The 12,864-nt window shown below is 49.7% G+C and overlaps 1 protein-coding gene across 1 annotated transcript; it reads left to right on the plus strand.

The window, feature by feature from the left end:
- The first annotated feature begins 2,470 nt into the window (after nt 1-2,470).
- Nucleotides 2,471-8,071, plus strand: PARK7 (Parkinsonism associated deglycase). Its single transcript, XM_056865063.1, has 6 exons — nt 2,471-2,590; nt 2,817-2,918; nt 4,354-4,413; nt 5,277-5,346; nt 6,692-6,778; nt 7,879-8,071. The coding sequence occupies exons 1-6, from the start codon at nt 2,501-2,503 to the stop codon at nt 8,037-8,039; spliced, it is 570 nt and encodes a 189-aa protein (XP_056721041.1). The 5' UTR covers nt 2,471-2,500; the 3' UTR covers nt 8,040-8,071.
- The last annotated feature ends 4,793 nt before the right edge of the window (nt 8,072-12,864 follow it).

Here is a 12,864-nt window from a genome sequence, read left to right on the forward strand (position 1 = left end):
AGCGGTAGAGCATTCAGTATAGGGCCACCCCCCCCCGTGTCCACCCCCCCCCCTGCAATGCCCCTTCCATCCCAGCCGCCTAAACCCGGCGTCGGTGGGCTCGGCGAAAGGCGGGTTGAGCTCGGGCTGCAAAGACTGCCCTCGGCAAGGAAGGGGTTAAGAGGGGGCGGGGGCTCTCCCAGGACCGGTCCATTCATGGGAGCGGGGGGGGGGAGAGAGAGAGAATCGACCAGGCTGCAAAGGACAACCTCCCCACGGGGCGCGCGGAAAGGTGGGCCGGCGGCGCTCTCGGCCTTTGCTTTGCACGTGGGAACGGGGCGGGGGCGTGCAAAAGGCTCGAGCCGCGTGCGCGCGCCTGGGGGGGGCCCGCTGAGGTTTTTGCATGCCCTTTGGGGGGGGGCTGCGTTGCGCCTCGTGCGTGCGCGAACGTGAAACCCCCTGCTTTAAGCGGTGCGTCACTGGCCCCGGCGTGTGCGAACCTCCGACGGGGCGGAGAGCCGAGGCGTGGGACCTTTCGGGCGGCTGACGCGTAGGGTTGCCAACCTCCAGGTGCCAGCAATACAAAATAGCAGAAAAAAGCAAGCGTTCAATAGATGCAAAGTCCGTCTTTGTTCAATTTAGGCATATAGCTAACATACAATTATATAATCATAACTTGAACAAAGACATACTTTGCATTTATTCATACTTTGCAAATACAAAATAGCAGAAAAACAAGCAAACTAACTGTATAGCAGGCTAACCTTTATTTACCTCAACCTCCAGGTGCTAGCTGGAGATCTCCCGCTATTGCAACTGATCTCCAGGCGATAGAGATCAGTTGACCTGGAGAAAAATGGCCGCTTTGGCCATTGGACTCTATGGCATTGAAATCCCTCCCCTCCCCAGGTCTGGAGGGGAAGCTGAGCCCTATAAGGGACTGTTGAATTTTGCATATTTGTAAGTTGCAATACTTACCTGGGGGTTTGTATGCGTCCCAGCTGTAAGTCAGTTACGCTGGTATGTTTTATCAGCAATTGTTCATGGGTCATATTGTGAGATGTTGATAAATTACAAAACTTCAGATAAATTCATATGGTTGTATTAATTTTGGAGAGACATTTTGTATATAACACATGCAGCTGTGTGTTGGACATTGGTCAGTTTGCTGTGTCAGATTTCAGCAATAACCTCCATGTGGTGGCAGGAGATCTGCTATTGCAACTGATCTCCAGCCAATAGAGATCAGTTCGCCTGGAGAAAGTGGCCGCTTTGGCCATTGGACTCTATGGCATTGAAGTCCCTCCCCAAACCCCACCTTCCTCAGGCTCCATCCCAAAAACCTCCTGCCGGTGGCAAAGAGGGACCTGGCAACCCTACTGATGTGGGCTTTGAAAGAAGGGGCGGTGGCTTGCGTCCCACGGAGGGCGGCCATGGTACCCCCCCTTGCTGATTCACCCTGACTGATAGCGGGAGATCTCCAGCTAGTACCTGGAGGTTGGCAACCCTATTATAACTGATCTCCAGCCGATAGAGATCAGTTCCCCTGGAGAAAATGGCTGCTTTGGCAATTGGACTCTATGGCATTGAAGTCCCTCCCCAAACTCCGCCCTCTTTGGGCTCCACCCCAAAAACCTCCCTCCGGTGGCAAAGAGGGATCTGGCGACCCTACTGATGGAGGCCTATCTGGTCCCCCATCCTGACTGACTCCCACCATAGCCACAAGAAGGTTCCTGAGCAAGGACAAGGAGGCTGGAACCCCCCCCCACCTGCTTCTGGTGCTCCCCCTTAGGACAGGACCCCCCCAACATGGTGCTTGTGGTCACTGTGGTGCCGACCAACACCTTTTCTAGTGCCCACCAGGTGTTTTTAGAAAGTGATTGGAATCAGGTCGGGCTCCTGCCCACCAGGACTTCTGAATGGCCGCTGGAGATCTGATTGTGCAGATTAAAATAATGTTTTATAAGAACATAAGAAAAGCCCTGCTGGATCAGACCAAGGCCCATCAAGTCCAACAGTCTGTTCACCCAGTGGCCAACCAGGTGCCTCTAGGAAGCCCCCAAACAAGACGACTGCAGCAGCAGCAGCATCCTGCCTGTGTTCCACAGCACCTAATACATTCGGCATGTTCCTCTGATCCTGGAGAGAATAGGCATGCATCATGACTACTATCCATTTTTACTAGTAGCCATGGATAGCCCTCTCCTCCGTGAGAGTGTGCCTGCATCAGGTGTCCTCTGTGGCAGTCTTTTAATTTGGCTCTGACCTCAGAGTGTCTCTGGTACCCCCAACTATTATCTGCAGCCTGCATGGACAGCATGTGGGTGCAGCCAGCACCGCCTCCCCCCCGCCCCAGCAGTAGCTTGCTTAATGTTTCTTGCCTGCCCTCCAGAGGAGTTAATGTCAGCCCAGATCTTGCGGTTGGAACAGTGTTGTGTGCTGGACTATATCTTGACAGTTTCTCTTTGTTCTTGCGCCCTAGTGAGCAAGTGTTTTGCACCCGACCTCCGCTGCTCTTGAAATGGCCTCTAAACGAGCCCTGGTGATTCTCGCCAAAGGAGCAGAGGAGATGGAAACGGTTATCCCCACGGATATCATGAGACGAGCAGGCGTAAGTATATGGAGCTCAAGAACCAGCTACCTTGCAGGAGGCAGTGACTGACGGGCCCTTGTTAGGTCTGGAGGGGAAGCTGAGCCACTCAGGGGCTATTCAAGAAAGACCCCTGCTGGATCTGACCAGTGGTCCATCTAGTCCAGCATCCTGTCTGACCCACTTAGCTCCACATCCAAATGGTGATCTTTTGCTCCCACCATAATGTTGTTTCTTTTCTCACCAGATCAAGGTGACAGTAGCTGGCCTGGCCGGAAAAGAGCCCGTACAGTGTAGCCGCGACGTTGTCATTTGTCCTGATAAGAGTTTAGAAGATGCCAGGAAAGAGGTTAGTCTTGCTGAACCGTCTGGGCTCTGTCTTCCTCATGAATGGTGGGCTGCTAGCCTCTTTGGCTGAGGCCTCTTGTGGTGTTCCCTAGTTGTCATTTTCAGTGAAAAAAATGTTTTTTGAATTTTAAATAATAGGTTTTTAAGTATAATTAATTGTATTGTTAGGAGCCCCGTGGCGCAGAGTGGTAAGCTGCAGTACTGCAGTCCAAGCTCTGCTCACGACCTGAGTTCGATCCCGACGGAAGTTGGTTTCAGGTAGCCGGCTCAAGGTTGACTCAGCCTTCCATGGTCGGTAAAATGAGTACCCAGCTTGCTGGGGGTAAAGGGAAGATGACTGGGGAAGGCACTGGCAAACCACCCCGGCAAACCACCCCGCAAACAAACAGGAATCACCCGGTGCTTGCACAGGGGACCTTTACCTTTTTAATTGTATTATTATGAAGTATTGGTGTTTATATTGTTATTTTTCTGGTTGTGAGCCGCCCTGAGCCCAACTCTGGTTAGGAAAGGGTGGGATAGAAATCCAATAAATGAAATGAATGATCAAGAAGGAAGAGGAGATTGGGGATATTTTAGATAGGGCCACTTGGCATGTATCTCATACTTTGAGTGTACAAAGATCTTCACAGTAATTCTGACAAGGGCCAGTGATGCAGATTATTACGAAGGCAAATTGTTATTAAACATCATCAACCCATTGCATACGAGGCTGAGGAAGTGTGGTTTGCCTAAGCCTCATGAGCAAGTTTTTATACATGAGATAACTGAATCTCTAGCCTCCCAAATCAGCCAGTATGTGCTATTCCAGCTTGTGCCTCTGCACCATTCTGTCTTGTGCACACAGAGGGGAGATACAGCCATTTTATTTGGGGAGCTGTCGAGGGTCTTTCTACCTGCCAGGCCACGTTTTCCAGAGGTTTTAACAGTAATTAGTTTTATTGTTTTTGCTGTTTGAAAATGCTGGATTTTATGCTGCTGCTTACTTGCTTTCATTTGTTTTTCATGATGTGGTGTTGTGATTTTAATGCAAGCTTTAAAAAAGAAAGTTGGATACAAAGCTTTATAAATTCATATTCAATTCCATAAACAAATCATATAGACATTACTAAGTTTATTATCCTAATCAGAATAACATTCAATTTATCAAATTTATCTCTTTTTACCGTCGCTTTAACCAAAAAACAAAAACAAAAAACAATTAATGTTGTAAGTTGCCTTGAGGGCTTTATTTAAAGCAGAAGAGTAGGGTATGAGTGCCCCAAATAAACAATGAGTTGAACATAATCAAAGACAAGCAACGTGTGTGGATGGGGTGGGTTTGTTTGCAAAGATTTCTTTACTTTTGCTTTGCACATAGCATTGTGGGTTCTTTGCTTACCAGCCTACCTCAGGAACTATCCTCTTTGAATACTGACATTCTTCCTTTTTTTAAGGGGCCTTATGATGTGGTGGTCTTGCCAGGAGGGAACTTGGGAGCCCAAAACCTGTCAGAGGTAAAAACCTGATCAAATGCAAAAACGCTGGAACTCCTGTCTTTGTTGAGAGAACGTTCTGAACAGGAGCAAGATGACTGGCAGTGCAATCCTATGCAAAGTTACGCCAGTCTAAGCCATTGGATTGAAGCAACTCTCCTTAGGATTGCGCTGTCGATCTTGTATTATAACCCTGTGGAGTTGGTGGTGCAGCTGCTAAAGGGACTTCGCTCTCACCCTATGCGGAGCTTTTATACTTCAGGATTGCTCCAGCGCATGCCTCCTCTGGTGGACATAAGAGCAAAACCCCTTGCATCTTTGAGAAAGGTGGGACAGAAATATTTGAATAAATAAACCCCTGCCTATCCCATGAGAAGAGCCCCGTGGCGCAGAGTGGTAAGCTGCAGTACTGCAGTCCAAGCTCTGCTCATGACCTGAGTTCGATCCCAACGGAAGTTGGTTTCAGGTAGCCGGTTCAAGGTTGACTCAGCCTTCCATCCGAGGTAAGTAAAAGGAGTAACCAGCTTGCTGGGGGTAAAGGGAAGATGACTGGGGAAGGCACTGGCAAACCACCCCGTAAACAAAGTCTGCCTAGGAAACGTCGGGATGTGATGTCACCCCATGGGTCAGGAATGACCCGGTGCTTGCACATGGGACCTTTATTTATTCCATGACAAGAAAAGGCCCCCATTCCCTTCCATTGCATAGGGGTAGAGCTCTAGTGCTGGACTGGGATACTGTAGTGCTTTAAAAGCTTTGCCCTGGAAATAGTGTTTCAACGGGTGAAAAGTCTAATAACCGGACTGTTCGCTTTTTTCCCTTTCTGTGGACACAGCCGGAGGTAAACCATCCCTTGGTGATATCCAACTTTACTTTTCTTGCAGTCTCCTGTTGTGAAGGATGTCTTGAAGGACCAGGATGGCAGGAAAGGGCTGATCGCGGCCATCTGTGCAGGTGACGGATCTCATTGTCCTCCTCTAATGTTTACCTGGAGGAGCTGATATACCTTTGGTTGGGTATTTCCTTTTGGCTTACAAAGGCTTTTACTGCTGGCTGAACAACCAGCATGGTGGAGATCGCAGCAAACCAGCACAAAGGGGTCTCTGTTAGTTTAGATACCTAAATTCCCACCCATTGCATGGGTCAACTCAAACGTTATGTCCACGATATTGGATCAAAGTGTCCAGATCAAAAGTAAATGCAGAACTGGTAGCCTTGTTCCCTGCCCACATCCTGCCTGGCTGTGCCCAATTCCTACTACTTTCTCTTGCCCAGTGTTTTTCCTGCTCTTAAGGCCAAGAGGGTCTGTTGTCCAGGGAAGGGTACTGCCATAGTATCCTATCGCAGCTCCCTGGAGAAACAGCAGGGTACAAACATGATGTCAATTAAAATTCTAACGTGGACAGAATGTTTTCTGGGAGGGCCCCGCGTCACTTCTAAGGCTAGAATTACAAGTCTCATTTTGATGACGGTGCTGTTTCAACTGATCCTGCCTCAGTGGGGTGGGTGTGGAGAGTTCCCACTTGGTAACTGGATCTTCTCTGGCCACCCTTGTACAACAGATGTAGGGCCCTGGGCTTGATGTGGAGCTGGCCTGACTCCTGGGAAGTGAGGGTCTTCTGTCCACCGGGAGTCCTCCAAATCCAGCCTGTCCACAGTAGCTGCCTTATACTGAATCAGACCACTGGTCTATCACAATCAGTATTGTCTACTTAGACTGGCAGCAGCTGTCCAGGGTCTCAGGCAGAAGAAGAAGAGTTGGTTTTTATATGCCGACTTTCTCTACCCCCTAAGGGAGACTCAAACTAGCTTACAATCACCTTCCTTTCCCCTCCCCACAACAGACACCCTGTGAGGTAGGTGAGGCTGAGAGAGCTCTATCAGTGCTGTGACTAGTCCAAGGTCACCCAGCTGGCTTCGTGCGTAGGAGTGGGGAAACAAATCCAGTTCACCAGATTAGCCTCCGCCGCTCATGTGGAGGAGTGGGGGATCAAACCCAGTTCTCCAGATCAGTCTGTACTGCTCCAAACCACCTCTGTTAACCCCTACACCACGCTGGCTCTCTCTCAGAGGTCTTTCACATCATCTGCCTAGTCTTTTCAACTGGAGATGCCGGGGATTGAACCTGGGGCCTTCTGCATGCCAAGCAGATGCTCCACCATTGAGCCACAGCCCCTCCTGCTTCCTCTTCGACCCTATCCTTGTCATGTTGTCTGATTGTGTTGAGGTTAAGCCTCTGTGTGAGGCGGCTGCCCCAAGTGAGCAGAAGTGACTGTTGTGACTCCCTGTTGCTTCCTAGGTCCCACTGCTCTGTTGGCACACGGAATAGGATTTGGAAGCAGTGTGACAACACACCCTCTGGCCAAAGAGAAAATGATGAATGGGGGTAAGCACAGAAAGGGACGGAGGGAGGGGGAGGGGGGCTCTGTGTGGAAAGAGACAGCCGGATTCTGAATTGTAATGGTCCATCCAAGAAGAGTTGGTTTTTATATGCCGACTTTCTCTGCCACTTAAGGCAGAATCAAACCGGCTTACAATCACCTTACCTTCCCCTCTCCACAACAGACACCCTGCAAGGTAGGTGGGGCTGAGAGAGCTCTAAGAGAGCTGTGACTAGCCCAAGGTCACCCAGCTGGCTTCGTGTGGAGGAGTGGAGAAACAAATCCAGTTCACTAGATTAGCCTCCGCCGCTCATGTGGAGGAGCGGAGAATCAAACCCGGTTCTCCAGATCAGAGTCCACCGCTCCAAGCCACCACTGTTAACCATTACACCATGCTTAACCACTACATCACGCTAGTCAAGTGAGTTGTATGTATGTAGTTTAGTCGTGAAAGACTTGGAGTCTCCAGTAGCAGATGGACTAATCTCAGGCAAACCTCCCTCCCCCCCCCCAAATTAAAGCAGATTCACGTTAGTGGCGGAGGTCAACAGTCTCTGTCCAGAAGTACTGCGAACTCATGTTGGGGATCTATGGAAACCTCTTATTGAGAGGTAAGCGTTCCACCTCCATCAAGGCTTTGGTTTTTCAAATTCCCAGTGTATTCTGGTCTTGCCAAGCAGATGCTCTACCACCGAGCCACAGCCCCTCCCCTTTTTGGTTGCTGGTCCTGGAACGAAGAGGGTGCCACCTCCCAGCGGCCCTTCGCCTTCTGGCCCTGGCAGAGACCCTTCCCCTTGTTTCCTGTCCACAGATTTAAAAAACAGTGCTTCTCCTTGCGGTCATAAACTTGGGTTTTTAAAACCTCTCTCTCTCTCTCAAATCACAAGCAAAACTGCCTACCTGAAGGGGTGTGTGCAATACAGTTTTATATTCCAGGCTCCAGAACTGGGGATGCTCTCGTTGTTAATAGTTGGTGAGGACGTTGTAGTAGAAGAGCATTTTCTAGATAAGGGCTTGGGTCTGTTTTCTTGCCTGTGGAGCTCCTATCAAGTTGGCCAGGCTCTGCCGCGCAACCTGTTTTTGTTTCTTTCTTTTTCTTCTGAAGGTCACTACAAATATTCCGAGAATCGTGTGGAAAAGGACGGCCACATTCTCACCAGCCGGGGGCCAGGCACCAGTTTCGAGTTTGGCCTCGCTATTGTGGAAAACCTACTGGGGAAGGAGGTGGCCGAGCAGGTGAAAGCTCCCCTGGTCCTGAAAGATTAGAAAGAGCAGCTCTCTGCTGGCTTGTTTTTGTGTTTCCCCTACGGCAGTAAAGGAATGCACAGTTGCATTACGCCCCAGAACTGAAATAACAGTTCGCAATCGTAGCTGTAATCTTAGAGCCCCTTAACAAATGCAGCACCAGCATCTGAAAAGAGTTTGGCAGATCGGAAATAAAAACGTGCTGACCTCTGTATCCGTCCTGTGGTGGCTGTCTTTCTGAGATCGCCATAAATAAAAGAAGCATTTGGTTGCAGTTGTCTCATGACTTTTTGGGGGGAGGGGGGACTTGGCCGGTGAGGGATACTGCTGCTCCTGATCCTCCAAAGTGTGAGGCTTATCGCACCCAGGCTGGGAAATGTATGGAAAACACCTTAAAAGTGATCGTGCTGGATGCGATTTCCTATTTCCCCCCTGCACTTCTGCTCGTTCTAACGTCTCTGATACGTTTGCTTTCAGAACGCACCTCCAATGAAACAGCACACAAAAGAGAGAAGGGGGCGTGGAGACCTTGCTTGGGTTCCCCTCCACCTCCCTCAGCATTTTGGTGTGCTTGCGTGGGATCGTCAGTGCATCGGGATGATAGGATGATGGGCTCACGTCCCCCCCTCCCATGCTTCTAGTTTTCCCGCAAACGCAAAGGGACAAAAAGCAGGAAATCATTCAGATCTTCCCTTGGGGATATTGCACCAGGAGGAAAAGGGTGGGGGGTGAGAGAAAAGAAAGAAGAAACTCAGAAACAATCATTCTCCAGCTCTCAAGGGAAAGGGGGATCAGAAGAACAAAAGCAACAAGTTTCCTTTACAGCCTTGTCCGAGCCTCGTCTGTAACACAGAAACAAAGGAGACCTGGTGGAGAATGGGTCGCTTCTTTGCTGGCTTTAAATAACTTGCTTGATCCCTTGTTTTAAGAAGAAGACATAATGATCCAATGTTACTCCAAGTGCATTTATTTAAAAAAAAACCCAAAGACAATGGCCACCCAAGGGAAAGAGGAGGGGACATGGACTACACAGTGGGTGTGGACAATGGGTGGAGAAAGAAACAGCATCTCAATCTTATCTGCACTTCAGGGGAAGCCGTCTGGGAAACGGAGAAAGGAAAAACATCGTTCTATAAGTGTTTTTGGAAACCACGGGGATTACACGACTGCAAAACGGTTCCACCCCCAAAGGGAGGGGGGGAAGTGCGATCATGAATGAATAAAACATCTCAATAAACATTTCAAACAGTAAGTGCGTTAGCCCTCTGTGTGTGTTAAGTACTGCCAAGTCGCAGCAAAGTTATGGCGACCCCTTATGGGGATTTCAAGGCAAGAGACTTAACAGAGGTGGTTTGCCATTGCCTTCCTCTGCATAGCAACCCTGGAGTTCATTCCTTGGAGGTCTTCCATCCAAGTACCAGTCAGGATCGACCCTGCTTCGCTTCCAAGAGCTGACAAGATCGGGCTAGCCCGGCCCATCCAAGTCAGGTCACAGTCTTCCTGTGAGCCTTCGCTGAGGTAAAGGCTGTTAAGCTGATCATTGTGATAAGGAGAGCCAAGCAATGTTTTCCATTTTCTAGGAATGCCTTTTATTTGGGTCAGTAACAATAGTCACTAAATAATATTTAGGTGGCGTTTCCACGCAGACAGTATGTAAGAGTGCAACTTGTCGATGAGCAAAACAGGCAACTCAGTTCCGTTTTTTTAAATGGATTTTCAACAAAGTTAAATTTTAACATAAGTGCAACTTAAAAATTATTTATTTACTTCATTTATACCCCTCCTTTATTCCCACTGGGGACCCAACGCAGCTAACATCATTCTCCTCTCCTCAATCATCCTCACAACAGCCCTGTGAGGTAGGTTAGGCAGAGAAAGGGTGACGGGCCCCAGGTCACCCAACAAAGCTTCCATGGGAGAGTGGGGATTCAAACCTGGATCTCCTAGGTCTTAGTCCAACAGCCTTACCGCTACACCACACTTAGGGTTGCCAGCTCTGGATTGGGAAATACCTGGAGATTTGGGGGGGGAGTCTAGGAAGAGCGGAGTTTGGGGAAGGGAGGGGCCTCAGCAGGGTATAATGCCATACAGTCCACCCCGCGATGCAGCCATTTTCTCCATGGAAAGTGATCTTGGTCATCTGGAGATCAATTGTAATAGCAGGAGATCTCCAGGTGCCACCTGGAGGTTGGCAACCTTAAGCACACTGGCTGTCCCCTGTGGCACAAGTAACTGGCCGGGGTAGGGCGTCAAAGCAACTGCCCTTTGTGGGCATTCATGTTATGTCAGAGCCGTGGATGCAAAATGCCCTCTTTGACCCCCATGTAAAACTCTGCAGAGGTTTGCATAGGAAATGAACTGGTTTGACTGTTCAACCCATGCAAATGCCAGATAAATGTGAAGGCGCAGCAATTATCGAAGAAACTGTCATTTGCATCCTCAAATTTATTCTTGACTTCGGAGAAAGAGGGGGTTTGGTCAATGCTGCGGGACATTTTTCATGCTGATTAGGCACGAATGACACCTGATTTTAATTTTCCCGGCTCCTATTTATAGGTGTTTATGAGAAAGAGGGAAAAGGCTGCGGGTCATTGCTTCTGTCCTGCCGAACTGTGCATTAGCCTGGAAATGCAAAAGGGAGCCGACTGCGGTTTCTTTCTTTGTTGCTCAGTGGCTTCTTTAAACAAGCTCTTGGTCAGGGAAACCTCCAGAAGGGTCACAGCTGTCTCTGCTAAATAAAATCCAAAATGCTCAAGAGACAGCGCTGCTTTTTCTCCCAATCAGGGGCCATTTGAATATGGTATTCAGGCCCTGTACAGCGCACCCTGCTATTGCAACTGATCTCCAGCCGATAGAGATCAGTTCACCTAGAGAAAAGGGCCGCTTTGGCAATTGGACTCTATGGCGGAACAGGCAAGCCTCAGAGCAGTTTAATAGGAACTAAAAAGACTAAAAAGAGGTTTTTAAGCAGAGGCTAGATGGCCGTCTGACAGTGCGGCTGATCCTGTGAACTTAGGCAGATCATAAGAGGGAGGGCAGGAACAGGGTAATGCCGATCGCCACTTTGGGGGTCAGGAAGGAATGTTTCTCCAGGCTAGACTGGCCAGGGATCCTGGAGGGGTTTTTGCCTCCCTCTGGCCATAGAGCAGGGGTCACTAGAGGAGAAGGGGGAGGTAGTTGTGAATTTCCTGCATTGCGGAGGGGAGGTTGGACTCGATGGCCCTTGCGGTCCCTTCCAGCGCTATGTTTCTGTGTGCTCTAGGTGAGGGCAGAGCTCCCTTGGGTCCGCGGGGCATCGGATCTGTGGCCTCTCGGGAAGTTCCAAAACGGTGTGATAAGATTAGGTAAGGCAAAGGTCCCCTGTGTGCAAGCACCGGGTCATTCCTGACCCATGGGGTGACGTCACATCCCGACGTTTCCAAGGCAGACTTTGTTTACGGGGTGGTTTGCCAGTGCCTTCCCCAGTCATCTTCCCTTTACCCCCAGCAAGCTCGGTCCTCATTTGACCGACCTCAGAAGGATGGAAGGCTGACTCCACCTTGAGCCGGCGACCTGAAACCAACTTCCGTCGGGATCGAACTACTGCAGCTTAACACTCTGCGCCACGGGGCTCCTGTGATAAGATTAACACAGCATAATATGGCTAGAAACAAGCAATATAAACTGGCAACACAAAGCAAGTTTTTAAAACCGTCCCTTCTTTTACTGGAGGTGCCACACGGAAAATCACCTAAGCGTTTCTCAAGAAATAAGGTCTTCATCAGCCTCCTGGGTTGGGGAGAAGGGGAAGAGGGTGAGAGGCCCACAAGGATTCTCTCCGCAAGGGGTTCCGGAGGGTGGGGTCCCCTCTGGCTTCCGTTCCTGGGGCTGCTGCTGCCCCTGGCATCACAGTAGCCTCCGGCCATATGGCATAGTTGGCTGGTTCAGTAATGGGGTTGCCAGCTCCGGGTTGGGAAATACCTGGCGATTTGGGGGGTGGAGCCTGAGGAGGGCAGGGTTTGAGGAGGGGAGAGACTTCAATGGGGTATAATTAGGGTTGCCAGGTCCCTCTTCGCCGCCAGCGTGAGATTTTGGGGGCAGAGCCTGAGGAGGGCGGAGTTCGGGGAGGGGAGAGGCTTCAATGCCATAGAGTTCAATTGCCATATGTCATTTTTCTCCAGGTGATCTGATCTCTATCGGCTGGAGATCAGTTGAATTAGCAGGAGATCTCCTGCTACTACCTGAAAGTTAATTAGCAATCTAGTGGCCGCATACTGATAATTTTTCCCTTAGGGATTTTCTGCATAACTACCTGAAAGTTGGCAACCCTAGGTATAATGCCATAGAGTCCACCTTCCAAGGTGGCCATTTTCTCCAGGTGAACTGTTCTCTGTCACCTGGAGATCAGTTGTAATAGCGGGAGATCTCCAGCCACCACCTGGAGGTTGGCAACCCTATTCATTAGCACCATGATAAATATATGCAGGGGGTTAACTTACGCTGCTAGCGCAAGGGCTGGGTAAGTGGCCACTGTGCCTCATGCCCAGACCACTTCCCAGAGAGGGGCAAGAGAGCTGCCAATACGCATTTCCTGAAGTACTTTCGGTATTGGGTTGCTTTCTGGGCAAGTTAGCCCCAGGGCCTTTGCCGGGATGGCCCCTTGCAAAAAAAAAACAGGCTTAGAAGAAGAAGAGTTGGTTTCTATATGCCGACTTTCTCTACCACTTAAGGGAGACTCAAACCGGCTTACAATCACCTTCCCTTCCCCTCCCCACAACAGACACCCTGTGAGGTAGGTGAGGCTGAGAGAGCTGTGACTAGTCCAAGGTCACCCAGCTGGCTTCGTGTGGAGGAGCAGGGAAACAAA

Source organism: Euleptes europaea, chromosome 19, assembly GCF_029931775.1.
Source record: "Euleptes europaea isolate rEulEur1 chromosome 19, rEulEur1.hap1, whole genome shotgun sequence".
Classification (NCBI taxonomy): Eukaryota; Metazoa; Chordata; class Lepidosauria; order Squamata; family Sphaerodactylidae; genus Euleptes; species Euleptes europaea.

Coding starts and splice junctions, on each gene's coding strand:
- PARK7 (XM_056865063.1), top strand. CDS start 2,501: ATGGCCTCTAAACGAGCCCTGGTGATTCTCGCCAAAGGAGCAGAGGAG. Junction 4,414..5,276: donor GAGCCCAAAACCTGTCAGAG/GTAAAAACCTGA, acceptor CTTTTCTTGCAG/TCTCCTGTTGTGAAGGATGT. Junction 5,347..6,691: donor GATCGCGGCCATCTGTGCAG/GTGACGGATCTC, acceptor GTTGCTTCCTAG/GTCCCACTGCTCTGTTGGCA.